Consider the following 27,868-nt stretch of genomic DNA (forward strand, 5'->3'; position numbering starts at 1 on the left):
AAAAAAAAAAAAAAAAAAAAAAAAAAAAAAAAAAAAAAAAGGTTCGCTTTGACTCGTAGTTTTAATAAGTTCGAGTTTACGAACTTTCTAGGCTTGTAATAAGTTAGAAGAAGAAAATTTTGTTGTGAATCTTAAGAACCGCACGCGTTGTCGTCTTCAATACTTTCAATCTTCCTTTAATTAATTGATTTTGTTTTTGTTTGAGTTTTGTTTCTTAATTGTTTAATCAGCCAGAAAACATTGACCTCCGTCAACACCGCTGAGCACGTCCGGCCAAAGATAACGATTTCTGGCATCTCTCCACGTGGAGTTTACCATCGAACTGGTTGCAGTGGGGTTGCCGACTTGTCGTTTTAATTGAAAAATAATAAAAGCCAAAATCACAAAGTTTAAGTTTTTATCATCGAACGTATAAAAAGGTAATTTTATTTTTTTTAATGCTCTAATCTCCGTGGGTTACATTGTCAATTTTCGATATAAATTTGACCCACGTTGCATTGAGTTAGTTGGAAAGTGTGAGATATATGAATGGACGGCATGCACTTCTAAGTAGACCCATTTGGCGAGCACAGAAGCTGTATAGAAAGAGACTTCTTTCCTTCATCATCATCTTCTTCTTCTTCTTTCGATCTATCTATCAGTTGCAGAATTCATTCAGATGGGGAATTGCCAGGCGGTTGATGCGGCGGCTCTGGTTATACAGCATCCAACTGGCCGGATTGAGAGGCTGTATTGGCCGGTGGTGGCGAGTGAAGTCATGAGGACTAATCCGGGTCACTATGTTTCTCTTATAATTCCCTTGCCTCAATCTGAGGAAGATAATCGGGAGCCCAAAACGGTGCGTTTTACTCGTGTCAAGCTTCTCCGGCCAAATGACACTCTTGCTCTTGGCCATGCCTATCGGCTTGTCACTACTCAGGGTATGGTGCCTCTTTGATCTATTTGAAGTTCTTTCACTTCCTTCTGTTTTAGTTCAGCCCTTTTGACGTTTTGTTGGAACTTGCAGAGGTTATAAAGGTGTTGCGAGCTAAAAAGTATGCAAAATCCAAGAAGCAATTGCCGGAGTCGGAGAGGAAGCCGGAGAAGCCGGCTGCCGGAGATGAGACTGAAAATAGCCAGCAGGTAACCAGATTTGTTTCCTTTTGAATCACAGCAGATGACTGCAAAAGAAAATGAAAAAAGTCAAATATGATGGTGAATGGGATCCTTGGCAACTTGAAGTGATTTTTTCAAGATAAAATCATACCAATAATCTCTGTGAAATAAACATTGCAGGTAGTCAAACATGAAAGACATCGCATCAGAACACCAGCAGCAAACGCCACTGCGGCGAGGCCAAAGGCTTGGAGACCATCGTTGCAGAGCATTTCTGAAGCTGCCAGCTGATTTTATGTTCAACCCTTTTTTCTTAATCATGACAAGCAAGTGTGGTTGATACGACAGAATAGTAGAGCTTGATTTAAGATGCTCATTGTGGAAAGTGTGAAGATTCATATAGAACATGAAAATGGGCATCCGAAGTTCCAATTCAGTGTAAAACCACAGCCCCAGAATGATTCATGTATTGAGAGAAATAAGTCATGTGTATAGCAACAAAGATATCAATGAAATTGACACTGTATTGGAGTATCTTTGTGATGAAGCATACAGTTTTTCCTTCATCATCTGCCTGCAACAACAAAAAGAACAGAAAGTCTCAATACAAAATACAAGGATCTTCACAAATGTAACTAGAAAAAACAGATCATTTAAGCCCTCTTTTCGAATTCCAATCATGAACTTGATGATTTTGAGCTGAAAGGATCGAAGTTCTTGAGGCAAAAGGCTCCTGGTAGTTTCCTCTCATTGAGAGTAATAACCATTTTGGGTGGAAGGCTCCACCAACAATGTCCCAGAACCTCCGTACTCCACATGCAATATTCACCAAATATCTGATATTACAACTTGGAAGACTATCACATAAATTCGGACAACTGAATTCAAATTGGAATCTTCATTTCAGTTTTGATTTGAAAAATCAAAATACAAGAAGCATATCAATAATGGCAGCACTGGTCAAACATTCAGAAAATTTCTGCGCAATTAATGGAAGCTGTCTTGGAAACAGTACTAGTTCTGTAGCTATATTGGCAGGTCCGATGTTTTCTCAGGGCTGAATCATTGAACCTATGGGAAATAATTCTCAAGCCATGAAAACACAAAAGCACAAATAAACTAAAATAACTCTGCAATCAAACAGTCTAACTCTTCAACAAACAGTCTAACTCTTCAACAGGAGATTCATAAGCGAATCTCTTTCGAGGTTTCTCGGATGGCCCATTCATAAAATAAGATTCAATCATAAACAACTAATGTGACACGTTCCCTCCCAGTTATATGATCAACGGGATCAGTCGTCCAGCGATGCTCTTTCTCTTCCGGGGAGGCAAAGTAGTCCCCTCTACTGATCGAACCCCCTTTCTCTAATAAGTAGGAGGTCTTCGTAAACATGTTAAAGGGCTCCCGTCTTCGGCGGGTCACCTTTCTAAGACTGAGAAAGGCGAACATCTGGGCAGGGAAAGTGCAGTGAGCCGGGTGCAAATGGCTTGATTTTTTCATGATATACCAATCAAAATGGAGGGCCCCCACACATGATTGATATAATCACTACGTAGTAGGGTCGGTCAACTTGATGCGAGAGAGGCATGAGTGCAGGTTGATCTTGTGGTGTATTCGTTTACAGTGAGTAGAGCTTCTTTCTCGTTGATCAGTTCGCCTCCGCTTGAGGGGAAGGTCTCCATTCCTACGGCGATTTTGTCAACGAATGCGTCTTGGGCCGGGAACTTGATCCCCCAAAAAGGAAGGGGTCTCTTTCCTCGCCCGATAATAGAGGGCCAATTCTCGTTGCGTTGCACAAGACGGGTAGCTTCTCAGACATCTTCTTCAACCCAATACAAGGGCATCCAAAATTCAAATCACCCAACGAACGAATTACAACATTTTCAACCTAAAAGTTTCGAAAATCAATAAAACAATAAACTTCGAGCAAACCTCCACAATCGTCTCACGATCCTTCGCTAGCTTCTCCGACACTTTCTCCTTAAATTTCTGGGTTTCCTGCCAAAAACAACCAAACATATAAATCAACGCAAAACCGGAATCAATTTGAGCAGATAAAGCGCTATATTGGAAAGAAAAACTTACGACTACTACAAATTCCGCTACCGGATCTAGGTATACATACTTGGCCACGATCGGATTGCTTCTGTAACCGCGGACAAAGTTAAGGTTCAATTGACGAAGGTTACGCGAGAAGGGAAAGGACAAAACGTTGGATGAAGAAGACCGTTAAAACATGAGAGATCTTGGCGGGAGAAACCAAGACCCGAGCACAACCGTAGAGCACCCGCCCCATAACCTAAGCCCAATTTTTGAAAAGCCCAATATAATGTCCGTTGGGCCTAAGCCCAACCAATTTGGGCCTTCAATATGTGATCTGGAAAGTGACCCAGGCCCAAAAAAGCCCACTAAGTTACCACACATCCACTCTTACAAAATGAATGAAGTAATTAATTTAATTAGGCAGAAACTATTTTATTTTTGAAAATTTTCAAAATAAAAAAAATAAAAAAATAAATTAGAAGAAGAAAATAATTAAACCAGAGAAGTAGATGACGACGATGATGAAAGCAAGGAAGATAAATAAATAGCGATGATTATAAAGAAGACCCTTTTTGTGTCCACTTGAGGGCAGTTCTGACATTACACCATTTTAAATATCCAAAAAATAAATAAATAAATAAAAAGAATAACTAAATGATACCCACAGACGCTCCCTCGAAAAAAATTAAACCCCACTATGCTTTCTTTATTTTCTTCCCTTTTTCTCCCTCTTTTGGTGTCACCTTCACTTCATTGGTATCCCAATTATCATCATCAACCTTCTTTCTACCTTATGACAACCTTAAACTATTATTATTATTATTATTATAACAAATATATAAATACTCACTATTATCGCAAAAGTTGATGATGATATATTCCTTACTTATAAATTCAAGATCAAACAGGGGTAGGAGTAGGTGAGGTGATGTTGGTTGAGACACCACTCGGCACTCCTATAAGTTTGAAAGGGAAAGAAATGAGGAATTTTTGAGATGAGCTTTTCAACCCATTCATGTCGAAAAGGGGCCTTATGAGCTTTTCTGCTGCAAAAACCACATTCCTTGTGGTGTTTTTAAAGCCACCTGCAACAAACAAAGAAGAAGAAGAAAAGCAAAGCCATTTTGCAGCGTGGACTGAACATTACCCATTTGCCCACCCCACACAAAAAGAAGAGAATATATACACACACACACATATATATATACCTATCAATGGATCAGTGGGCAAAAGAAATTTTGGCCTTTTTACATGAATTCTCTTTACCAACTTAGGATTCCTCTCTTTAAAGTCCATTCTTTTATTCAGAGAAAACAACACATGCTATGCAAACCCAGTTGGCCTGCCCTTAAAGCCATTGTTATCATTTTACAAAAAGGAGCAAAATGGAAAAGAAAAAAGAAAAGGGATCTTCGGACCCCATTTATTTTTCGTATTTTTCGTATTTGGTGTGGTTCACGTATCCCAAATTACAAATCACACAATTTTGAGGCTATAGGAATACGTAACGAGCTTAAGTAGATAATATCTACTAGAAAACAGTAAGCTTGAACTATTATAGACTCAATTATCAAAGGAATGCAATATTCCTTAATGAACCTTAGAGTCGAAAACTTGACTATCTTACTACTAGTTTAAATGGATAATTCAATCCCCGACACTACGAGACATTGGGACACCTTTTGTGTGCAGTTGGATACACATGGGAGGATTTGATTGGTTGTATTATTCAAGAAATTTACTCTTTAGATATACATATAATGGGCTTATCATAGCTCCGGCTGCTACTAAATGATCAATACATATACTACTATTTGGGGATTAATGATGAGCTATAATGGTGGGAACCAAGTAGGGTGATAAAATCCAAAACTCATATATGTAGGTTTCACTTTACTTTACTCACCAAGTCTCCATCAAACCCCCACGATTGGCGGTATCAAATAAGCTTGAAAGGGCGTTGCGTTGGCCTTCCCTACCCACCGTTGCTGTTTCTCATGTGACTCATTCAAGCATTTTATCAAACACCTTGTGACCATCTTTCTTTATGCAGCAGCAGCCTTCCCTCATTGGAAATATTCGCTGGATTCTACCCACTTGGGCCAATCAAAACCTCAACCAAACTCATTTTTGTATATACATTTCAAATGGGGTTTTCAGTACCTTATTTTTTTCGCCAATCAGAACCCAATTAGGATTTAAATAGTGCAGAGAAGATTATTCTGAATTGTACGTACCTTTTAACAAAGACTTTGGGGTTGGCCTCCGCTGGACAATACTAATTTATGATCATTAACTTCTGATCTTTGGCCCACCTCTAAATTTAATGGCCACCTTTTTGGTGGAGTGGCTCTGATCAGCGTTGGGGATACTCCAAATTCTAGTGGGAACCCATTTTCTAATATTTTCATTTGATTGATTTCTCAAGTCCTTCTCAAATGGTAATTTAATAGCAACCATCAAATGACATATTGGTTTATGGGGATCCACAAATATTTATTAAATTAAAATATACGAAGATTTTTTTCAGCATTCGATGTTGATGTGCTCTAAAGTTTGGATATTAGCTACAAGAAATCCAAATTAAAAAGCTGTGTATGGTATTTAACTCTATGTTTTTTTCTAGGGTGTCATCTATATAAAGGAATAACTAAATAAATTATATGCACACACATGGAATAAAATATTATAAAGTATTATTCAAAAGAAAAGCACATAATATAAAGTATTTAAACTATATAGTAAGAGACAAAATATATTAATTATAGAGCAGCTGTGATAATCTCAATCATTCTATATTTTCTTCAACCCATGTGCTATTTAAATACTCTTTGCTAAACGTACAGAAGAAGCATGGTGTTCCTCATTTTTCTCTCTGGGTAATTAGAAAACATATTATTTAATATGAAATGATGCGACAAAAGTCTTTGGAGTTGATAAAAATATCAATCAACTTGCAAGAAACCGACTAATAAATATTAATTTGACAAAATTGGGTAAGTAGTTGCAGAAATGCCCAAATTTAATACACGAACCGAACCCATCATTGCAAAGAAAAGCTACTCCTCAGAAGGGCCAAGTCTCTGTCTCTGTGTATTAAAAAAAAAACTATTTAAATTCATGGCAAACATTATGGTCCTGGAGGATGACTAATCAATGGAATATCTTGTAATCTACGAGTACCCATCCACCAGAGAATTGTCCACTATGTTATTCATAATGCAAATAAAATAAGATTTAAAAAGAAAAGGGGTGAAACGCATGGTTACATTTAGGCAATGGATATGTAAAAGGGCCATAGTTATGAAAAAATAATGCATCGAATGTCGGGTATCCAAGGCTAAATGACAATTTCTTTCGTGTTTCTTGTACTACCACAACTTCCCAATGACAAAAGGGTATTAATTTAAATTGAAAACAGCCACGGCGGAGGTCACCGGGGGTTAGCTGATCGGAGGGGCCAGACAGCTGGTTGAGTGAGAGCCCATTCTCATATACACTAATAATAGTGATAATACATGAACAATGAGACTGATAAAGAAGATCCAATTCAGAAAGCTACAAAATATGGATGGTCAATCACATGCGATGGGCAGAGTCACAAACAGAGAGAGAGAGAGAGAGATGAGTGGAAATTAATCACATTGATTGAAACCAAATACAAACAAGCACTCAAAGGCCCCAAAGACCTTTCGTATACTTTGGGATTTTTTCCCACCTAACTCAGGCTGTGAAAAATAAATAAATTTAAAGTGAGGAGAAAAAAGAGAATGAACTCACAAATCGATGACCACCAAGGTCATATAGTTGTGAAAACAACTCCAGTAGGCTCAACGCCATTGAAAAAAAGAGGCACTTCCAGCCGAAGGGGCGGGAACTCGACCACGTACAGTACATACACGCACACACACACGCAAGAGCATGCCACGCACCAAAAAGCGTGGGCATACACAACCGTTTCAAAGCCGTAAATTGGAGCGCCACCTGTCAAGCTATTTACTGCCCATCCATTGGGGAGCAAAATAAGTTGGTTGGAGATGGGAAACTTTTGCTCTGACTTCAAACTTGGAACTTGAAACCCATATGGCCACCGCCCATTTCATCATTTCTAAAAATAGGTCCCACTCCACTGCTCTATGAACTCCACTTATTCAACGATCTCGCTATTTCCCTCAAAATCAAACAAACCCCTCCCATTTCCCCCCTTGGGAATCTGCAAAGCCATATTAATGAATGGCAATTGCCCACCAACATTATGAAAAATAAATAAATTATTAAAACCTCCCAGCTCATCCCCAACTCTGAGATTCTTTTACACTATATGCTATTATAATTAACACTCACCATTCTAGTTATGTTAACTTATTATCTAAACCCTCCCAAAAAATATCGAGGATTCTACCTTTTTTCTTCTTTTTTTTTTTTTTTTTTGGACAAAGTTGGGCCACCTCTTTATTTGGGACTCCTCATTCTTCGGGGTTATCTTTGTCATCATCTACCCAGAGGCTCTGATTTAATTTTCTCCTTTTGTTTGGTGATGACGAAGATGAGGAAGAAGAGGAGTAGGGGGATAAGTCGCTGGATCTCATTCTAGTGCAGACTGTCACTCTAAACTGAGATAGGATTTTGGGGGACTCGATTCGGCTACTATCAAGCACAATCTCTTGCATTAACCGGTAGCAGCCGATGATATTTTCCTGCAAATATAAACATTCTTTCGAAATTGGCATCCTTCTGAACATTTTTTTTTTATCATAAAACACACATGCCCGACGTAATCACAATCTGGTGCTTACTTTCCTTAGACCACTGCACCATGATTCAGCATGCTCTGGATTCACAACAGACAAATTCGGGACTTCATTTGCTGCACAAAGCAAGGCGGCCGCCGCTATACACGATGGCCAGTACTCCAGAAAGATTACCTCTGTGGACCACATAAATAGCTTTGATTTCACTTTCAAGACCCATATTCATCATCTATGTCTAAAAACAGCCCAGTTTAGTCATCTTTTTTTACCTCGGATATTTGATATTATAATTTCTGTGGCTCTTGAAATAAGAAATCCCATGAAATCCCCAGATGGATCGAGCTTGCAAGCAAAGAATGCAATGAAATTGAACGGCGTTACAGAGCGCAGCCGCCAATCCAATACCCTCAGCACCAGTAATTCCATCCTGCATATTGTTCTGGGTTCAAATATATATTTGGCCCCCTCAACCTAAACAAAAACATTATAATACACCAAATAAGAAAAAGAAAACACCACTATTTTCCATTAAGAGAATGAAAAAGTAATGTCCAATCAAATAGACCTGAAGATCCAGTAAAGCAGGAACAAGAGGTTCCTCCATTTTAGCAGCCAGTGAGAGGCAAGCAACAGAGAGTAGTTGCAAAGGCCACCCATTAGTTTGCTGAAAACAATACAAAAGCTAATCATTCCATATCCCATTCTGGCACTAATCATTCCATATCTCAACAAATCAACATCGTTATTAAGAAGAGATAAGCAAGCAAATAAGTTGATCCTATCCGTTCCTTTGCCGGCACTGTGCACTAACTCACATAGTCACATTGCATGTGCCGCAACAGGAGAAACAAAAGTTTGTAAAAGGCATAATGAATATAAAATCGTACTTTCAAGACTCTAGCAACCATATAACAAAGTGAGGTGCACGATAATATTTACTCTAATTTACTTCTTATCATTTGATTAAACATTTCCCCAATTCCCGAAAGGTTGAAAATTAAAAGTATGTCTTTACATATCGTACAAACTACGATGCCTAAAGTTAATTAGTGGTCAAAAAATATCTTGAAATACGAGAACTAACAGTTCTGTCACGTGAATGACTAAATAGATATTTTATTTTGAAAATAAATTATTGCAGTCTTAATCTGAATACAGCTACGTTTTATGCTCAGTATCGCCATAGTCTAGTCATTTTCATGGTTTGAAAAGTCAAATGCAATTACTGCCATTAAAAGAAACAAAATAAATTATTTATCACTAGAATCTCGCGACGAACATCCTGAATCTTCAAAATAATTCACGCAATAAATTTTTTTTCTCGCTAAAGAATCTCACCGGCAAACGCCGTGAACAAAGGAATCGATCCAAGTAGTTGACGGAGAGATACGCCGTCAACGGCTGAAAACCATAATAGGCTTGAACCTGCAAGAGAAAATCGCAGTACATATATAACCACCGTGTGCGACGGAGCTGGAGATAAATATAAAAGTTTACTGTTCTACATAATCATAATATATCAAACGAATTCGCCGACGGCCACGGATCTGTTTTGAGTACTAATGATCGCCGACGTATTCTGTTAGTATAATCGCAACATTCATCACGTGAATAGTGGCATTTTGGTAATAAATGTAAAGTTTCTGAGCGATTGTGAAATGAATCGGAGAAGCAAAGGAGAAATTCACACCTTAAGAATCCATGCAACAGAGTCTAATCTAGCGGCCGCATCCAGCGACGGAGATTGGAAGCGCGACAAACAGTCGTAATCGGGGACGAAGTGACGCTCATCCTTGATGAAGACGGCGATAGATTCCTCGACGCAGGCCGGGGAGTCGAGGTCGGAAGAACATCCCAGCGATTCACCGGACAAGACACCGGAGGAATCCTCCTGGCAGAGCAAATCAGAGAAGCAGTTGGAAATCGATACGGACATGATCGCCACTTCTGGCTCCTCATTCTATTGCCATCTTCCAAACGAGAGAGGTTCAAAAGTCGCTGGAGAAGAGATCGGAGAACTGGACGGAATCTCTAACGCCGGTTTAAAGTGAAGAAAAAGTAGTTTGGTTGAAGTTGGGTCTTGGAGGGTTGCATCGCTTTGTCTGTATATATATGATGTAAATTCAATCGTGATATTATTTATTTTATTTCCCTTAATTTAAATATAATATTTGATATTTAAGAAAAAGAAAATAATAATAAAAAAGTGCGGGAAACATTTTACCCAAATCAAGAATGTTTGAGCAATGGAGGACAGTTCCTATCCAACCCCCAATAACGCAATGTTAATTACTTGTTTTATTTTTATTTTGTGTTTGGAATTAAGGGACTATACCGTAATTAACCTCTTACCAAATTTGATTTTAAATGCTTTTCTTATTCCAATTAAATACTTTAATTTATAAATTTTGGATACTAATTTTATTTTAGGCTACTTGTTAAATTTTTATTATGATATTCACTCAAACATGTAAATACAACTTAATTGATTATTACATTATATATTTTTAAGCTATGTTAGGTCTATTTTCTTTAAAAAATTACACGTAAACAGTATCATTGTGAAATGGCACTAGCTGGTCTATCATTACTAGGTTTGGGTGGAGACAAGGAGAAAATACTGGGCAAGTTGATGGGAGATGGGGGCCTTGGGTGCAGGTGCCCAATGTGCTTTTGGTTGTTGCATTCGTCCTTTTTATCATAAGGACATTAATGTGTAGAGCTTGGGTAATTTGAATCAATGCCACCGTTTCACGTCCTTAAATTTAAATATTAAAGAGAAACTCAACCTCCCACTTAAATTTAAGGACTATATTTGTACCTGATTAGTCTTTTGATGACCTCTTATCACTAGAAAAGTTACACATATTATTCTCTTTGGGTTTTTCCCTTTCGGATTTCCCCTCAAGGTTTTTAAAACGCGTCTGCTATGGAGAGACTTTCATACCCTTATAAATAATATTTCATTCCCCTCATTGGCATTAAGACGCCCTCGATGCATACTTTGTGGCATGAAGGTTGTAGAGTGAGCATCGTGACATTCTTATCGTGTCTCAACGTTGTAGGCTCCAAATTTGTATCTCGATTCACTTCTTGTCTTCCCTTATTTCATTTTTGAAATAATTTTAGAGGTTTTAAAATATCCATAAATATATGTATAATTTATCTAAAGTTTGATGAAAAGATGCAATAGTTGGAGTTGGGCCCGTTTTATCTCGATTACGATCCTTTGTGACAATGGTCGGTGAGATAGATTGAGATATCCAAATTATAAAAATTAGAAAAATACAACGTGTTGTTCAAACTTAGGATATGTATTAATGAATATATTTTTAGTGCAAATCATGATGATTGGCTCTATAAAGTTAGGTGAAAGTCCGTTCGTATTGGTATAATAAGGTTCTATATATGCTACCTAGCTATAGAAGGTGACATAGGCTTAATTAATATCCATTCCATAAATTTATTATGATTATGCCATTGAAATAATATTTATCTTTAATCATTATTACCGTTTTCTGTTTTTATTTTTATATTTTTTGCCTCAAAAAAATAAAATTTTATAATTTGATTAAGTTGGATATAAAAAAAAATATTCGAAAATTTTATAAATGAAATAAATGATTAAAAATATAAAAAGCCAAGTCAACAAACTTCACAATTATTGTTGATTTTCCTCCTATGTAGTCATAAATTATATTATTTAATCATGAACCTTAATAATCAAAATTATTTGAATGGAATAATTAATGAAAAGTATTAAATTAATGTGATTACAAGCATTACTCGATTTATACCATCAACCAAAAAATCATATTATAAGAATGTATTATTTTTTCTATTAATATTATAAAAAAAAAACAATTTTAATTCTTATTATTACATACTACGTGTAAATAAAATATACATGATAATGATTTGATACGACCAAATGATTATTATATATATATATATAAATTGTGAATTAAAATAAATTATTAAAAAGGTTAGATGTAGTTAAATGAAATATAAGGTTGAGTATTATTAATTAAGATAGAGAAAAGCAAAAATATTGTAATATTATGAAATTATTTTTAGCCTTTTAAATGTTTTAATTCCATCTGATCTTAAAATTAATAATAAAATAATAAAAGTAAATTATTAAAAATACCATTAATTATTTTTGGTAGTTTACTTTCGGGTTGGTAGTCAAATTGGACCGAACCGAACCGAACCATTACAATCATTTAATTTGACAAAATGGGGTGTCGATTCATGTGATAAGGAAATAAAGATTATGGGTTTTGTTAATTGTTTTTATGGGACGCTCTCTTTGAAAGCCTCATCTTACCTAATAAGCCCCTCATTCGTCTTTATTGCGTGTGGGATGCTCTTATTAATCAAATCAATACATGGATGTTTTTGGGCTTTTCATATATTGGGCCCACATTTAAGCTCAATCCTCCTTAGGCCCAATTGGTTAGAGAGTTGTTGTAATGTACATTAAGAGGAGAGTAGTCATAGATTCCTTTGATGCGGTTCCAGCCATGGAAATCCAAGGAACTCGAAAATCTCCTTTTCTGTATCGAACTTCAAACTTGCACTACCTTTTGCACCCTGTAAGCATAATCACCCCATCAATGGAGTTAGTTAGGGATAGCCCTATATTTTAAGGCCATATGTCTTCTGAACTAAGGCAATTGGTTAATTACCCTTTTACCACCAGATCCTTGAGTTGCTGGATACAGCCCAGTGTCATCCATCCTAAATCCTTTTGATTCTGCTACTAATCTCAGCCTGTATGCATAACGGCATTGCACTTTTCAACTCCAAAAACTATTTCAAAACGCGAAACACACAGAAACAGCATACCTCCTGTTTAGTACATCGTTTCCCGTCCATGCAAGCAATCCAAATGCATATATGTCTCTTGGATACACCTGCAAGAGTCGAATGCATAGGATATTAATATCCGTGAGTGTCTGGGTCAACCCATAATGGTTATCGGTCGAATCTACCATAAACGAACTAGGTTCTATTCTATCACCACTTTTCTAACAACCTATTTCAAAGTTACCATTCTATTCTAAACAAGAAGTGACCAAAGAAAGAGAAGATTAGAAACGAGAGGACTCGTGCCTTCAGATCTATTCGGTGTCGTAATTCTCTTCCTGGATACGTGCAGAGGCCAAAATATGTGTCGACACCAGAATCTGTTCCCTGTTCATGGTTTCACAATGTATATATATAAAGGGATTGAGAAAAGCATATCATTGCATCTTGTAGCCATAAACTGATAAACAGAGAGAAATGGGTAAACCTCCTCACTGTGCGTGCTGAATATCAGATCCTCCCTTAGAAACTTCATATCCTTTAAATGCTTAACGTATCTTTGTAGAAAACCTCTATGGCTAAAATTACAGACAAAATAACTCTCAAGGAACTATTAATAAGGAACTATTAATAAGAAGTAAACTCCATAAACTATGCTTATACTTCTTTTGATCCAAAAGAAGGTGTTTCGTGTAACAGCCCAAGCTCAAGCCCACCGCTAGCAGATATTTGGGCGTTCCCTTTTGGAGCTCCCCGCAAGGTTTTTAAAACGCGTATGCTAGGGAGAGGTTTCCACATCCTTATAAAGAATGTTTCGTTCTCCTCTCCAACCGATGTGGGATCTCACATTGAGATATTCAACTCAAACGACATTCAAGAGTAATAATACATAAGTGATTAAGGAAAGGGGCTTGAAACCTTTTCCCATCGGGATGTGTGATTACAATGTCCATATCTCCACAGGACGACTTCCCTCGCCGAAATGATCCTCCACAGACAATAAGAACCTGAAACAACAAGCACCATGAATATCAATTAACAACCAAATTTATTAGATTGAGTATGTAAGGAGGTGTTTCAATTCTCACCCCTGGCAAAACCTCTTCCCCAGCCTTCTTTAGAATACTCTCCATGTCCTGAACCTATCAAATCAGATGGACTTCAGAAATCCAAGAACACATTTACCCAAAACATAAGCTAACGTTGCAAAAACCGCAAGAGTAAAGCAGCCGACCTCGTTGCGAGGAATTCTCTGTTTAATATCATCAAAATATTTCAACCCTATTTTCTGCGCATGGGTTAATGACTCCTTCTGCAAGTCATCAAGGGTTCTACATCCTTTGTCGTATAATCGCAGAGCTGTAGCCGGTCCAATACCCCATACTTCCCCAAAAAGTGAGATTGTCCGGACCTACAATGGTTAAAACTACAATATGATAAGTAAACAAGGAGAAAGATAGTAAACGCATCAATCATCACTACATCGAAAGATAAATATGTATATTTATCAACGTAGAACGTCTAAGGTTTTCTTAAAATCTGCAGCCACCTTCTCATCTGTTTCGAAGTGCTCCAACTTCGATAACTTTCCTGTCGTCAATATCTCTTGAATCTGCAAGACAATGCACAATCTTTCTATAATCAATCCATATACAAATTGCAAAGCAGCTAGGACTATAATATACACCCAAGGACATGTCCTGTCCTCCCCCATGCCAAGATGGATTTCCAATACAGTCCTGCAGAGGTCGGAAGCGATCTCAGGTCCAGAAATAACCTAGCCAAAACAGGCCAGCCCTAACACACAATTCAATGGGAAATGATACTATGAACAAGCAGATTGATTGCAGGTAACATAACACAATACCTCAAAAGAGAAAGAAGTTAGTTGAAAATTCAAATTTGGAACTACAGTCATTATGCTACACTCACATGATCCTGCAACGATTTTCCGATTGCTGGCAGGTGTTTCACCTGATCAATGCTCTCAATTTTAAAGGGTAGCTCCTCAATTACTGGAATTGCCTTGTAGTAGCTAAATGACCTTCGTTCATCACCCAATGCTTAAAATACAAAGAAGACAAGCCATTAGAAACCAGGTGCGGAAACACGAGCCCTCAATTAGTCCAAAAAACGTCACTCTCACCTCTGTATATGTTGATAAGTTTTCCAAAAATGTCAGTTATGTTTTTATTCAGATCCGGTGGACTGTATGACATAGATGTCTGCACAAGTTTCACCTTCTTAGAACAAAATGATTCATTCAGATATGAGCAGTCTAAGAAGAACTGGAAATTTCTTTTAAAGGCTTCCATGATCAAGCCACATATTTACAGAAAAAAACACTCCTAATTCATGAACTGGTGAGCAAACACATTTCAGAACTGTTAGTAAAAAACATACATTGCTATTAAGAGAATCAGAAGTTCTTGGATTAGTCACTGTTTGATCTGTAGCAGTCTTTGTTACAAGAGTTGGAGCAATTGAATCTCCTCCACTTTCAACACTTCCTTCTTCCGAATTGTTGGGAGACAGTTTTAGTTTTTTGGAAATAGACGGCTGCGGCTCATCTCTTCCATTTTCCCCATCTAAACCCACGTTTACAGTGTACAAATCCTCTGACGCCCTCTCCCCTGAACGTAAGCTGTCTTCTAGCCACTCGTATGAGAGAACCTTCTGAAAATGTGTAGTAATTAGCCTAATTCAATAACCATTCACAAGCGATCGCCCCAAAGTTCATCATTGTCAGAACTCACATACGAATATACATGTGTAATTAGCAAGAAAACGCAAGACTCACCCTTCCAAAGCGCGCCAAACGCTCACCGTCCAGTTTTTGCAGAAGAGCGTCCGAGCTTGCAGCAAATATATGGCTGACCCTTTTCGACAAACGATCCTCAATACAAGCACCCATTTGGACCAATTTCTGTTTCCAAATCTTCAACCACGAAACCAAAACCCAAATAACGACTTTAAATTCATTTGAAACACGAAGTTGAAGAGAAAGATCATAAAAATGTACAACCTGCAACCGGCGAGCCTGCACCCCCTTTTCGATTAAAAGGACGACCATCCCTCCGAACATTCCATGTGGATCCTGAAGGAGATTTTGGCTCTTGCTTCGTTTTGGCGCCATTAAAGCTTCCTCTGCACGAGACTGTGGTCTTCTTGTGTATTATGTACTACGATTGACCATTTGATAAGACACGTGTCCAAGAGTGCGATGGTGATTGGCGTATCAATTGACAAGTGTCCAAAAGGAGGCCCATGTGGACCGTCTATTCAGATTCAGTAAGGCCCTTTTGCTTGATACCATTGCTGCAGAAGGATTTTACCTTAAACCCTAAAACCCAGAAATAAATTTCGATGCTTTAGGATTTCACAGAATAAAGAGGTTTTGTAAAAAAACGAAAACCGACTCCACTGGGGATCGAACCCAGAATCTCTGGTTTCGTAGACCAGCGCCTTATCCATTGGGCCATGGAGTCGCTGCTGACAATGGATACATCTAAAATTTATAATATAAATATTTTCTTTTTCATTTGATTTTTCAAACTCCTAATAAACAGCTGTGAACAACTTGAGTAATAGGATTCATCGTCACTAAGTTTCTCGCCTATAACGAACAAAAAATAAAAAGGCAGTGCAGAAAGTTACAACTTCTAAGGACTCTAATCACCAAATTTTCACTATATATACACAGAAATAAGCAAGAACAAACTTACAAAATCTATCCCACACTCATACATATGGCTAATAACCTCATATTCACAGCCTTAGCAGCCTCTTTTGCTCTTCTGTTCACATTAGTTGCAGCAGATAATTCTATGCCGGGCATGTACATGCCCCCGAACCCATCCCCACCGACATCGCCCGGCTCCTATGCCAGCTTCACGAGTCCGTCGTCCGTGCTTGGACTCCTGCTTATCCTTCTTACCATGTTCATTGTCAAGGACAGGATCTGACATGTTATATATTCCATAGTTCTCTTTCTTTTCTGTTGTCTTCTTGGTGTTGTTTTATCTCTATGGATGTTGTTATCCCTCTCCTCTTCACCTGATTCTAGTCAGGCTTTGTTTATTGGGCTTCCCTTTCACATGTTATAATAATATTCAACAGTCCAGCCGACTTGTTTGGAACAACATCTACTAAAAACAAACGAATCCAAGACTTTCTCCTTAATTAAAAACAATCTCGAAACGTCGATGAACTCGAAAGAGATTCTTCAATAGAATTAGAACAAAGGGACTGAAGATTATTCAGTGGTCACAGTAAGACTGAGGTTGATGATGAATTCAAGAGATAAGAGTATGCAAATGCTGCATGAATTGCTGCGCCAATAGGAAGCACATTTTCATCAATCTTAAAGTGAGGGCTGTGTGGAGGATATATAGCTCCAATTCTCTCATTATATGTGCCTAGAAATATGAACGACCCAGGCACTCTGTCTGAAAAGAAAGCAAAATCTTCACTTCCCATGAAGTTTGGAGAGACCTTTGTGTTCTCTTTTCCTACAATCTCAATCGAGACACGTCGAGCATGATCGTACATTTTCTCGTTGTTTATAGTCGGAGGAATCGTCGGGTGTTCCTTTCCTAGGAAATCAATCTCCACCGTGCATCGATGCACCGCTGCCTGCCCGCTTATGATCTGCCACAAGAAATGAATAGTCACAAGGTGTATTGAAAATTCATCTGTTCTGTATAAGAACCTGTACAGGGGGTTACCTCTTCTATCCTATCTCTGAGAGCATTGAAACTCTTCTTGCTGAATGCTCTGAAAGTTCCAGCAATGGTGACCAAGTCCGGGATGACATTGAGTGCAGTTCCTGCTTGAACCATGGCCACAGAAACCACCTGCAATTTTCAACACTCCATTAAGATGATATGAAAGAAATGATCTTGTTTGTATAATCAGATCAGCCAAGAGTTCATCTGAAAGAAAATACCTGGGAATCTAAAGGGTCAATCTCTCTTGAGACTATGTTTTGCAGACTAACAATAGCTGTTGAAGCTGCCAAAACAGGATCAATTGAATGGTGTGGAATTGCTGCATGACCCCCTCTCCCCTTTATCTTAGCTTTGAAGCTTCCACACCCTGCAAGAAACTCTCCGGGACGTGAAGCGACAACGCCGACCGGATATCTATGCATAACGTGCAGCCCCAATATAGTTTCTACACCATCAAGGACGCCTTCTTTTATCATGTCTTTAGCTCCTCCTCCCCTCTCCTCCGCAGGCTGAAATATAAGAACAACAGTGCCCTGCATTGAAGAGGACATGTACATAAACAGTTTTAAGTCATGATCATCTTCTTTCTAAACAGATTAATCAGAATGTTATTGGAACTGGGAAGAACTTGCAATGTACTTAGAGAACCTGCAGTTTCTCTCGCAGTTGATGCAGAATCTTAGTAGCGCCAAGAAGCATAGCAACATGAGCATCATGACTACAAGCATGCATTTTCCCCTTCACTTTGCTCTTATGCTCCCATTCCACCAATTCCTAATATCAAATCCATTAAGAAAAACAAAACTGTTTCATTTTTGATACCCATTAAGCCGAATCTAAAAATGAAGATAAAGAAGAACGGATTAAGTTCGTTTGGATATTTCATCGAACAGAAGATAGTCAGTCATCAATAGTGGGGAAATAAGAAACATGAAATGAACCAAATCCGACCTCGATTGGCAAAGCATCCATATCTGCTCTTAGAGCAACAAATGGAGGAGACCCAGAACCGACTGAAGCCACTATGCCGGTACCGGCGACCGGCCATCGATAAGAAACGCCAAGATTGTCAAGCTCCAGTCGAATAAGGCGACTGGTTTCAAATTCTTCATAAGCAAGCTCTGGGTTCTCGTGGATTTTTCTCCTTATCGTCTTCATCCAATTTGAAGTAGTGGGATCATTGGCAAGCTCCAGAATTTGGTGTCGGAGTGAAGAATTTTGACTGGTTTGAACGGAGCTCGCGGTTGTTCCATGGACAGGAGCTTCAAGCTTAAAAATGGAGATGATTATGAGGAAGTACAGAAGCTCCATATCGTTGAGGAATTAATAATGAAGCGAAACAAACATCTATTTGTACCAAACTGATGAACAGTGTCTCGCGTTCCTTTGACTCGACGAACTCGATTAAAAAAAAAAAAAAAATTAAATTAAATGTAGCCAATCAAAACCTTCCAACCATGTTTAACTAAAAACAAAACTACAAATTTAAGTAACTTCTCAACCGCCTAATAAATTTTAAACTTCCAAATTTCAATGCAAAATTCAAAGGATCTGTTCATTTTTATTAATAGAAAATATTAAAATTTGTAATTTAACTAAAAGAAACTTAACCAATACATAAACATAAATTAAATTTACTTTTTTAAATTTTAGATTTTAGAGATTTATTAAACACAATATAATATAATACATTTTTTAAAATTCGAGATTATTTTATTATTTTTTAATGGAAAATTTTGGATGAGACCGAACAGAATTTGATACGGCCACCACAGGTGTGAGGACCAAAAATGAATGCTTTTGATAATTTTGTCACGAGTTGCGTGGTTTAGTTTGGTTTGGTTTTGGTCAGTGTCGGCACGTGAAACTCATGAATTTTAAGGTGGATTTAGCTGAAGTGGGCCACCTGTTACAGGCCGCCATAGCTGAAAAGCCCAATAGGCCCAAGCCCTAAACCAACTTATTCTGCCACTCCACTTTTGCTACGGGCGCCCCATACTTTTTTTGGAATTTATCCCCATATATATATGAAAAAAAAAAAACAATATATTTCATATGGTATGTGTATATACAACATTATTCTTTCTAGAACATTGAAAAAGAACTAATTAATATATAATCTTGCATTAATAAATTTATCATGGTTTATAATATACTATATCACATCCTTAATTATTGATTTTTATTTTATTTTTATCTCAATAGTATTTATATATAAAAAAAAGTCCAAGTTGATGAACAGTCAAATGCCCTTGAATAATTTAAATGATATTAATTGATTTGGATTGACTGATTTTTAGGATTAATTAATTAATTAATGATGCATTATGGGATCCAAGGATGAGACTTCTAATTAATGATTACTCTTCTCCATTAAACCTAACACCAACACGTCATCATATGCTCTAAAATACAATTCAACCCAACCATATATTATACCACTTATACGCATTTTATGATACTAAAATAAATACCTATCTTAGGTTAAATAAATAAATAAACTAAAAAATATTCTTAAATTCTTAAAAATTTTAAAAATATTTTAAATTATGAGTTTGTATTTTATTTCAAAATATTTTAAAGTTTAAAAATTTTCATTAATATATCAGTTGGAGAGAGCCACAAAACATTCCTTACAAGAGTGTGGAAATCTCTCTCTCGTAGACATGTTTTAAAACCTTAAGGGGAATCTCGGAAGAGAAAGTTAAATGGAAGAATCTATTTATAATTGGATTATATTCATACATAATACACCATCTATATTATTTAAAACAATATCAAATCATAATATAATGAACACTAGAACATAATTTATTGTGATAGTGACGTAATAATTTAGCCAAAAAAAAAATGCATTGATTGGCTTAACATAGTGCTTGGATTGCTACAAAATTAGGAGCTAAATTAAGAACACAATCAATTGAAACCAAGTTGAAGATCCAAAGACTTACAAGAACGCCTATGATCATTACAAACAGGCAAACAAGAAGAAGAAGAGGAAGACACATAACCGACAGCCTTGTCGGCCGGCGGCACAGAACCATCAAAATGGATAAACTTAGCGCCGTTTTGACTGAAGCTAATCTGCGAAGAATTATGAGTGTAGAGAAGATAAGTGAGGGAAGCATTTGTAGCTTGAAGCTCCATCTTCTCCTTCTTCTTCTTCAGCCTCTCTTTCTTGTGGGCATTTTGATGGCCTCCCAAAGCTTGCGAATTTCTAAACTCCTTCAAACAATATTGGCACTCAAATTTGGGCTCTGGTCTTTCAAAACAGACCGTTGTTGAAGAGTTTACACTCTCATCGCCTTCGCCATTCAAGCAAGAACTTGATCCAAGTTCATGGTTCTTTGATGGGTTTAGCTCAAATCCAAAAAGTTTTACTTTTTTTTCAACATTAGAGGTTGAAGAAGATAACCCACTTTCGTGTTCTTCCAAATTATAGCTCGACGAGTTCTTTCCCATTGTGGTGTTGTAGAGAGAAAGAGAGATTTTGTGGAAAATATATAGTGAAATTTGGAAATGGGTTACAACATAAAGGCGATATTTTTTAGATGAAATGGGTTTTGAATATAGTAATAGATATGCATAGAAATTTCGTCGTTCACATTTGTTTATAGATACGCACTTGAATGAAAAAAGAGAGGGAATTGATGTTATTATTTTAGGGAGCAATAATTATGGGTATTGTTTAAGTAAAACAAAGATTGGAATGCTTGAAAGAGAAGATTAGGTTGATAATTAACTAATTGATATTAGAAAAGGCAAGATAGACGAAATGTCAAAGAAAGTGGGGATGTAATCAGCTTCAACGAAAGATAGCTGCCTTGATGGATAACCAAAATCCACCATAGTAATAGTTTCGTACGATTCTAGTGAGCGCGAGAGCCCAAGCACACCATGATAGAGAGTGTTTTCTTTCGTGTCTATCCCTTTGGGGTTCAGCCTCCTCACTAGCCACCCCCTTCGGGACCCAGCGTCCTCACTGGCACACCGTCTAGTGTCTACCCCGCTCACTAGCCACCCTTTTCGAGACCCAGCATCCTCACTGGCACATCATCTAATGTCTACCCTCTTCAGGGTTCAGTCACGTCACTGACACATCGCCCTCGTGTCAGGCTCTGATACCATTTGTAACAGCCCAAAGTCCAACCCCCTTCGGGACCCAGCGTCCTCACTGGCACACCGTCTAGTGTCTACCCCGCTCACTAGCCACCCTTTTCGAGACCCAGCATCCTCACTGGCACACCATCTAATGTCTACCCTCTTCAGGGTTCAACCACGTCACTGACACATCGCCCTCGTGTCAGGCTCTGATACCATTTGTAACAGCCCAAAGCTCATCACTAGCAAATATTGTCCTCTTTGGATTTTCCCTTCTAAACTTTCCCTCATGGTTTTAAAACGTGTCTGGTAGAGAGAGATTTTCACGCCTTCCTAAAGAATGTTTCATTCTCTTCTTTAATCAATGTGGGATCTCACGATTAGAGTGCTCATTCGAGAGATTGTTTCAAACCATTATTCTATTCGGTACTTTCCTTTCGTTCCAAAACGTAGAAATCTATAGAAATATTGGATAAAAAACAGTAACCAAACAACTTTTCATAAAATATTCTAACAATCTTAGGAAAGATATTGGAAGTTTTGATAAAGCAAACGCCTTTTGGTTGCTAGAAGTCCCATCTTAAACAGTATATGAACAATGTAAATCATTAGGAAAGAAGAGAATAGTAAAGGATTAGCATTGATGAATGTTGACCAAAGTATAGAATAGTGAAAGAGAGAAGCAGCCAAAGGCAAAGAAAGGAATATTAAGAAGTGGGGAATGATGTAAGCATATATACTTACAAAAGCAATAAAAAACACACTAAAAAAGAAAGGGTCGAAAATAAGATTTGGGCATATCTTCATAGAATGAGTGACACAAAGCTGTAACTTTGGATGGGCATATGTTTTGTAAGGACCCCACTTTGTAGGGTTTGTCTCTATAACCACACCCTCTCCCACCATTGGAGGACTTCTTTTTTCTCCACCATACACTTTCTATCTCAAAAAACACCTACTTTTGGAGAAAAGTGTTTCCAACAAGGCATACTGTCATGGAGAATTTAAGTATCAGAACATGTGGAGTATTAAAAATGAATGAAATAAGAGACATAAATGGGTCATCAATATGGTGGGTCGCCCTCATTTATTGAATTCTTTTTGTTGTTGTTTTTTTTTTGCTCATTTTTCATTTTCATTGCATTTACAATGTGGGTTTTGTTTTTAAAGATCATCGGATACTATAAGGACCCTTATCCACCTCTTTCCTTCTCTTTTAACTTAACCTTACACGTGGCTGATTTTGTCTAAATACATAGCTAGTAAATATTATTCGTTATAGTTCGTTATATAATACCTCAGTGTTTTCACACCTTCGATAGATGTTTTCTTCATTTTAAAAACGACAATACTGACAATATCGAGTGGTTGCCGAATAAAGAAGTGAGATTTTGGGTTGTTGATGTTGTGTTCAAACGTAAGATGAGAGAGATTTGGGGTTAAGTTTTTCAACCTTCATGATCCTTAAAGTCACCGAAGTTAGGACAAAGGCAGGGAAATGGAGGGTGGTTGGAAGCCTCTCTGGTCTGGTTTGGTCTACTCGACAGTCAATAACTTTGTGTTTTTTCCTTTTTATGAATGATTGAACAGAATTTCACTTATGAATCATTCCTCTTTCCATGCAATTTCTTGTCTTTAATCTTCCATTTCCCAGAACCCAACGTTTCAGACTATTCTATGGCTGGGAAAATCAAGCTTTCAGTGGGAATTTGCCAGAAAAATCAAATTATAAGATTGGTTGATAAATTGGGCTATTTGAAATTTTGTTCAAATTAAGTCTGCAAGGTACTTAAGTTGACGACGAGTGGTCAAATTTCCTGCACATGAACATGGTTGAATGTTCTTACAAGTTGCTTTAGTCGTCTATTCAATATTAGGATGGCTGAACTGTGCAACCAAATCCAAATAGCGACCAATTAATGTGAACTTTGCTTCAAAACCGTGCAATTAGGAAGTTTAATCTAATAAAGTGGAAATTAAAGCAAAAAGAATTTGATTTGGAGACGAAACCAAGATGTTTTGAACCTTGGAAAAAGGACGTAAAAATCAAGGCAAGTTTCAAAGTGGCTGCTGTGCCAAATACAGCGACATTCAGGACAAATGGTGGGAACATTCATAAATTTGAAAGAGCAACGATCAAATTTCACTGGATGAATGGGCATAACATTCTGAGATTGTGTGAACCTATGAATCAGCACCCAGTCTTTTAAATACCACAACATGTCTTCTAAAATTATGTACAAATACAGAGAATCTCCAGTGGGAAACTAGCTGCTGCAGATAAAGGAAGGTTTGAAACACTTTTCGTCCACGTACAATCTCAGACTTAGTTGCCATGGTTTATACAATCGTCGTAAAGAATTGAATAGATAGCCTTCGCCAACATGTAGGCCAAAGCCAGGCTTAACATCGAATGGGACGATCGTATGTAGGAGGCAGGGAGGGGCAATTTTCATTCATATTGGCGTAAGGTTTCAAGGTATTGTACTCAGGAAGTTCCATTTTGTACTCACCAAGAATCTGGCAAAAGGGAAGCTTATCACTTTCATTGTTGCACCAACTTGGCAGGTTTGTTTGGTTGTCCTCAAAAATCCTTAGCATATATGCATCCCGAATCTGCAGAACAGCCAAATTCAATGATCAAAAATGCTATGGAAGAAGAGGCAAGATCATTAACTATGAAACATGTTCCAGAATTTTGAGTCATACAGTGAACTCTGTTACTTGAATGGAGCTGGATATAGGACCAAATACTCCAGCCTCCTTGTACATTGCAAGGATAAAGGCAACACATGTTGTAGATGTCCCATCACTGTAGACCCATTCATCTTGTTCCGGAATTGTAAGCAGTACGTCAAAAGGAATTCCTCGCTTTTCAGTCTCGACTAGAATGTCATGCAAGTCCAAATCCTAAAAGGAACACGAGAAGTTTCATAATCTAAGTTATCATATACGAATGAGATGCTTTCATACAGAACTTTAGAGGACAACAAATGCTCTGACATTTCTGAAATATGAAAAGAAAAACAGGTAAATTTGGAGGATTATTTCGTAAAAGTTCGGATGATAAATGAAGAACTAGAATAATCAGATAGAAATGTGAAGCTAAAACAGATTTCAGTCAAATTTTCATGATCCTTTGTGCTTTGTATCACCATGCATATGGATTTCCAAAGAGAACCCTAGAGAACAATATTGTGTTCGTGCTCAAGACATTTTAGAAAAAACATTTGTCCATCAGCCATTAATCAAAGAAGTTCTCAAGCTTCAATAAGGTCTATCATGCACCGATCTATTTTTAAAATATTTCGAGCTTGTACCCACAATGTGATGAAGGGTATTCACACAGTTGCGCAGAGTAGCATTCAGGATAATTTATTCCATGGTAGTTTAAATAGTTTTTATAGATAATTTATGCTTCATTTGAGGATAGAGATAGGATGTGCAATGAATTTCGCTGCTATTGTTTGCTTGAGTTTGTTTATAAACAATGTGAGGGTAAAGGCCCTCGTCCCAAAAACTAAATGTCTAAACCACCAAGAAATTTTATTTTCATGTCAGAGCATAACTCAATAAATAAAGATCTATTACCTTGCTACTTGCTTGAGATATCTCTCAATTCAAGCCATCCATAAAATAAGGGAATAGAACCACTCTAATTACAAATAGTTCTCCTGATACATTTGCCTAATCCTCCCAGAACTCGTTCCCTCAAAATCCTTTACCCTTATAGTATTTAGATCGACTCTTATTGACCTTTACACCAACCCACCGTGGTCTTAAGTGCTCATATTGATTGTGGGTTGTGAACAAGAATTAAATTCTATGAGATCCCTTTTTCCTCATTCTTAATAGCCAATGGAAGGGCAATCAACTATTAACTACCGTATCAAAGGCTTGAAATGTTTAGTTTTCACTTCAATAGTGAAATTTTGTGGGGTAAAAAGGCTGGCATTCAATCCTAGTAAGTTCTCTTTAAATTTGATGTGCTGAAAATTTTCTCAATCGCTTTATTTGTCTACAGTTAATGTGTCAAGATTGCTGACATACCTCAGTTCCTAGCCGCTTGTTCAGAGCCTCATTCCACATGTTTGCAGCATATGCTGGCTGCAATCTAGTCCACATAGACATGACAGAAATAACCTGCAAACGAGAACTTGTCAGCAAGAAAAATTACACGAGAGGTCCTTCATACATGCATTGTCCTTAGATATGTATGTACATATTTATGCATACACACACATAACCAACAAATGCATTACTATAATATCCTCCTCCATGTCCACCGAAACATGAATGAGCACACTTGCTACAACAGAAACATGACAGGGGGAAAAGAAAACCAAAACCTACCAAGTGAGCATCAAGAGGTGGAGGAAAGTTATCGGTTACGGTATCAATCCAGCTAAAAATCATGTTATGATAACCATATGGCTTCCCAGACATGCTTCGAGCATATTCCCATGCTGCAGTAGAGTTGAATTTTTCACGTATCTCTGGATGCAGCGGAAGCAAGGCTATTTGTGGATTAGAATTGTCCTTGAGTGCCAACTCCCACCACTCATCCCACGGAATCACCACAATAATTTCTTCACCCTATTAGACACATGAGAAAATTCTCCCCTTAAATTAAAAGCTCAAGAGCTTCATTTCTAATCCACTATCCTGTTTTTTCATAGTCATATGCATTTGTTGAAATATAAACGGCCAAACGAAGCTTGCATACCTTCTCATTCTCATGTCCTGATTCACCAACCCAAAGATTACCCTGTTCATCCTTCAAGCAAACTGCTGTATGACCAGCAAAAGCACCTGTTACCCACTTTTCTAATGTCTCAAAGCCTCCCCACCGTCCACGGATTTTTGACACTGCTAGAAAATCACCAGAATGAACATCATCTGGATTAATAGTTGCTTGCCAAGGTTGGGATCGCTTTTCAAATGTAGCACCCATGTGTTTTTTAAGAAAAGCTAAATTGGCATTTTCGCCCCATACGGAATTGGAAAACAGAGGCAACACATCTACCAAAGAGAGCATTGTTCCCATCATCCCGGACGGCATAAGAAAAACAGAAATCCCATGTTGCTTTACCTGCTCAAGTGTCATATGTCATGGTTAGCAATATGCAAGGAAACTACAAATTAGAGCATTAGATAACGAAACAAGAACACAAAAACATACATATTCCAACTCAGCAGGTTCTTCCCATGACCCAAAATTCAATGTATGCTCCCGTGCAGAGAAATAGTAATCCCACGTAACCCTGTAGGGTGTTGCAAAAACATATAGATCCATACAGGTCCAGCTGTGTGCTGCAGATGTCTATAAAATGGGGGGGAAAGGAATAAACAAAGAAATATACGTCATAATGTAGGTTCGCACGCTTATACATATCGTTAAATAGTCTAAATTCTATGGTAGATGACCACCCAAAAACTTGCTTGAAAATACTCTCTACAAACCACTAATATAAACAACAAACGCACTCAATCTTCTGCCGGTGGATATAGAATTCGATTAATAATTCAACTAAAAACGTGGACGAAGCATCAAAACCATAACAGTATTTGGTATACAAACTAATCGAAGTTGCTTAAAATTAACGACCTCCGTGCCAAGGCCAATGCAAGAAAATTGCATTCAACAATTTGAAGCTCAGCCCAAACTCCGAGAAATTCTTTAAAAACAACATGGCAATCCATAAAGAACAAAAGGATCACAAACCTTAAGACGGAGAAGACCGCCTCCCAAGCCTCTATCGCCTACCGTAAAATCAATCCGAGCTTCGTTAGTGGAGAAGCACGCTCCTTTCCACTCAATTGTTCCATTACTGGGAGTCACAGACCCAACATAGGACGGCAACAAATCCACGGCAGAATGGAAATTATTAAGCACCGGCCACGATATCTGTCGAGGAAGAACCGGAAGCACATCGTTGGCCGTGAAGGGGAGGTTCATAGCCAGACCCAAATTCGCACCGAAACGTAACGCTAAAGCGCAAAGAACCAATACCCATATTGTTGATCGTAAAGAAGACATGGGATTGGTATCTTGTGGAATCAGGTCTGGACCAAATTCGAAGCAAAATTTGGGATTGAAATTACAGAAAAGGGAAGCGAACCCTAGGGACAATGGTGCATAAAGGAACAATCAGGACTGGGATTGGTTGTGAAAATCCATGTGGAATGAGGTAAGAGAAAGCGGAATTTGGAGGAATTTGGAGGAATTCCTGTTCTATCGAGGGATCCGATCGACGTAGGGGTTGGTCAAGGCCAGGGAGAGAGGCCTTATCAACGACGTGGCGAGCGCGAAATACTCGAAATACAGTATTT

General features: G+C 37.7%; 6 protein-coding genes, 1 long non-coding RNA gene and 1 other non-coding gene across 14 annotated transcripts; 1 reads left to right on the forward strand and 7 right to left on the reverse strand.

The window, feature by feature from the left end:
- Positions 1–374: 374 nt before the first annotated feature.
- Positions 375–3,982, reverse strand: LOC111483662. Its single transcript, XR_002718403.1, has 4 exons — positions 3,184–3,982; positions 3,031–3,096; positions 1,247–1,669; positions 375–1,160 (listed from the first exon to the last, which is right to left on the reverse strand). It is a non-coding gene; the product is annotated as an uncharacterized LOC111483662 (long non-coding RNA).
- Positions 616–1,631, forward strand: LOC111483645. The gene is made up of 3 exons (XM_023129884.1): positions 616–920; positions 1,007–1,122; positions 1,276–1,631. Exons 1-3 carry the CDS (start codon positions 659–661, stop codon positions 1,384–1,386), a joined length of 489 nt encoding a protein of 162 aa, XP_022985652.1. The 5' UTR covers positions 616–658; the 3' UTR covers positions 1,387–1,631.
- Positions 3,983–6,095: 2,113 nt separating the features above from the next.
- On the reverse strand, positions 6,096–9,985 carry LOC111483620 (cyclin-D1-1). 2 transcript variants are annotated; one of them, XR_002718399.1, is made up of 7 exons: positions 9,583–9,985; positions 9,231–9,317; positions 8,458–8,556; positions 8,162–8,363; positions 7,938–8,068; positions 6,922–7,838; positions 6,096–6,230 (listed from the first exon to the last, which is right to left on the reverse strand). XR_002718399.1 is itself a non-coding variant. In XM_023129843.1 (6 exons), the coding sequence occupies exons 1-6, from the start codon at positions 9,826–9,828 to the stop codon at positions 7,608–7,610; spliced, it is 996 nt and encodes a 331-aa protein (XP_022985611.1). In that variant the 5' UTR covers positions 9,829–9,985; the 3' UTR covers positions 6,767–7,607. The 2 variants fall into 2 exon arrangements, 1 of the variants encoding a protein (XP_022985611.1); XM_023129843.1 differs by lacking the exon at positions 6,096–6,230 and having other exon boundaries at positions 6,767–7,838.
- A 2,233-nt stretch (positions 9,986–12,218) lies between these two features.
- Positions 12,219–16,061, reverse strand: LOC111483514 (DNA polymerase lambda). 6 transcript variants are annotated; one of them, XM_023129759.1, is made up of 14 exons: positions 15,730–16,057; positions 15,505–15,642; positions 15,108–15,377; positions 14,851–14,944; positions 14,637–14,767; positions 14,254–14,316; positions 13,939–14,115; positions 13,793–13,846; positions 13,623–13,711; positions 13,192–13,282; positions 13,011–13,091; positions 12,744–12,811; positions 12,584–12,668; positions 12,219–12,488 (listed from the first exon to the last, which is right to left on the reverse strand). In XM_023129759.1, the coding sequence occupies exons 1-14, from the start codon at positions 15,838–15,840 to the stop codon at positions 12,390–12,392; spliced, it is 1,551 nt and encodes a 516-aa protein (XP_022985527.1). In that variant the 5' UTR covers positions 15,841–16,057; the 3' UTR covers positions 12,219–12,389. The 6 variants fall into 6 exon arrangements, 5 of the variants coding, with proteins under 5 accessions (XP_022985527.1, XP_022985526.1, XP_022985528.1 ...); XM_023129758.1 differs by having other exon boundaries at positions 15,108–15,380; positions 15,730–16,056; XM_023129760.1 differs by having other exon boundaries at positions 14,851–14,929; positions 15,108–15,380; positions 15,730–16,054.
- A 58-nt stretch (positions 16,062–16,119) lies between these two features.
- Positions 16,120–16,192, reverse strand: TRNAR-ACG. The gene has a single exon. It is a non-coding gene; the product is annotated as a tRNA-Arg (tRNA).
- Positions 16,193–16,357: 165 nt separating this feature from the next.
- On the reverse strand, positions 16,358–18,820 carry LOC111483601 (IAA-amino acid hydrolase ILR1-like 1). Its single transcript, XM_023129805.1, has 5 exons — positions 18,386–18,820; positions 18,083–18,208; positions 17,653–17,967; positions 17,432–17,560; positions 16,358–17,354 (listed from the first exon to the last, which is right to left on the reverse strand). Exons 1-5 carry the CDS (start codon positions 18,743–18,745, stop codon positions 16,971–16,973), a joined length of 1,314 nt encoding a protein of 437 aa, XP_022985573.1. The 5' UTR covers positions 18,746–18,820; the 3' UTR covers positions 16,358–16,970.
- Positions 18,821–20,227: 1,407 nt separating this feature from the next.
- On the reverse strand, positions 20,228–20,973 carry LOC111483638 (zinc finger protein 5-like). Its single transcript, XM_023129872.1, has one exon. The coding sequence runs from the start codon at positions 20,894–20,896 to the stop codon at positions 20,351–20,353; it is 546 nt and encodes a 181-aa protein (XP_022985640.1). The 5' UTR covers positions 20,897–20,973; the 3' UTR covers positions 20,228–20,350.
- A 2,652-nt stretch (positions 20,974–23,625) lies between these two features.
- On the reverse strand, positions 23,626–27,811 carry LOC111483505. Its single transcript, XM_023129750.1, has 7 exons — positions 27,261–27,811; positions 26,718–26,858; positions 26,262–26,627; positions 25,889–26,131; positions 25,586–25,678; positions 24,245–24,445; positions 23,626–24,151 (listed from the first exon to the last, which is right to left on the reverse strand). The coding sequence occupies exons 1-7, from the start codon at positions 27,573–27,575 to the stop codon at positions 23,939–23,941; spliced, it is 1,572 nt and encodes a 523-aa protein (XP_022985518.1). The 5' UTR covers positions 27,576–27,811; the 3' UTR covers positions 23,626–23,938.
- Positions 27,812–27,868: the final 57 nt, after the last annotated feature.

This window comes from Cucurbita maxima, unplaced genomic scaffold (assembly GCF_002738345.1).
Source record: "Cucurbita maxima cultivar Rimu unplaced genomic scaffold, Cmax_1.0 Cma_Scf00001, whole genome shotgun sequence".
NCBI lineage: Eukaryota > Viridiplantae > Streptophyta > Magnoliopsida > Cucurbitales > Cucurbitaceae > Cucurbita > Cucurbita maxima.

Bases quoted from the DNA above. Each gene is read 5' to 3' on its own strand.
- LOC111483601 (XM_023129805.1), bottom strand. From the start codon at position 18,745: ATGGAGCTTCTGTACTTCCTCATAATCATCTCCATTTTTAAGCTTGAA. The intron at 18,209-18,385 runs GTCGGATTTGGT...ATTTGATATTAG, and splicing joins TGGATGCTTTGCCAATCGAG to GAATTGGTGGAATGGGAGCA. The intron at 17,968-18,082 runs GTTCTCTAAGTA...TCTTCAATGCAG, and splicing joins AACTGCGAGAGAAACTGCAG to GGCACTGTTGTTCTTATATT.
- LOC111483638 (XM_023129872.1), bottom strand. From the start codon at position 20,896: ATGGGAAAGAACTCGTCGAGCTATAATTTGGAAGAACACGAAAGTGGG.
- LOC111483514 (XM_023129758.1), bottom strand. From the start codon at position 15,840: ATGGCGCCAAAACGAAGCAAGAGCCAAAATCTCCTTCAGGATCCACAT. The intron at 14,317-14,636 runs GTGAGTGTAGCA...ATTGTCTTGCAG, and splicing joins GAAAATCGTTGCAGGATCAT to ATTCAAGAGATATTGACGAC. The intron at 13,283-13,622 runs GTTTCAAGCCCC...CTGTAATTTTAG, and splicing joins ACACATCCCGATGGGAAAAG to CCATAGAGGTTTTCTACAAA.
- LOC111483620 (XM_023129843.1), bottom strand. From the start codon at position 9,828: ATGTCCGTATCGATTTCCAACTGCTTCTCTGATTTGCTCTGCCAGGAG. The intron at 8,364-8,457 runs GTCTATTTGATT...GTTTTTGTTTAG, and splicing joins CTGCTTTACTGGATCTTCAG to GTTGAGGGGGCCAAATATAT. The intron at 8,069-8,161 runs GTAAAAAAAGAT...TGTGGTCCACAG, and splicing joins TATAATATCAAATATCCGAG to AGGTAATCTTTCTGGAGTAC.
- LOC111483645 (XM_023129884.1), top strand. From the start codon at position 659: ATGGGGAATTGCCAGGCGGTTGATGCGGCGGCTCTGGTTATACAGCAT. The intron at 921-1,006 runs GTATGGTGCCTC...TGGAACTTGCAG, and splicing joins TCGGCTTGTCACTACTCAGG to AGGTTATAAAGGTGTTGCGA. The intron at 1,123-1,275 runs GTAACCAGATTT...TAAACATTGCAG, and splicing joins AGACTGAAAATAGCCAGCAG to GTAGTCAAACATGAAAGACA.
- LOC111483505 (XM_023129750.1), bottom strand. From the start codon at position 27,575: ATGTCTTCTTTACGATCAACAATATGGGTATTGGTTCTTTGCGCTTTA. The intron at 26,859-27,260 runs GTTTGTGATCCT...CCCATTTTATAG, and splicing joins GCGGTCTTCTCCGTCTTAAG to ACATCTGCAGCACACAGCTG. The intron at 26,132-26,261 runs GTATGCAAGCTT...TGTGTCTAATAG, and splicing joins CAGGACATGAGAATGAGAAG to GGTGAAGAAATTATTGTGGT.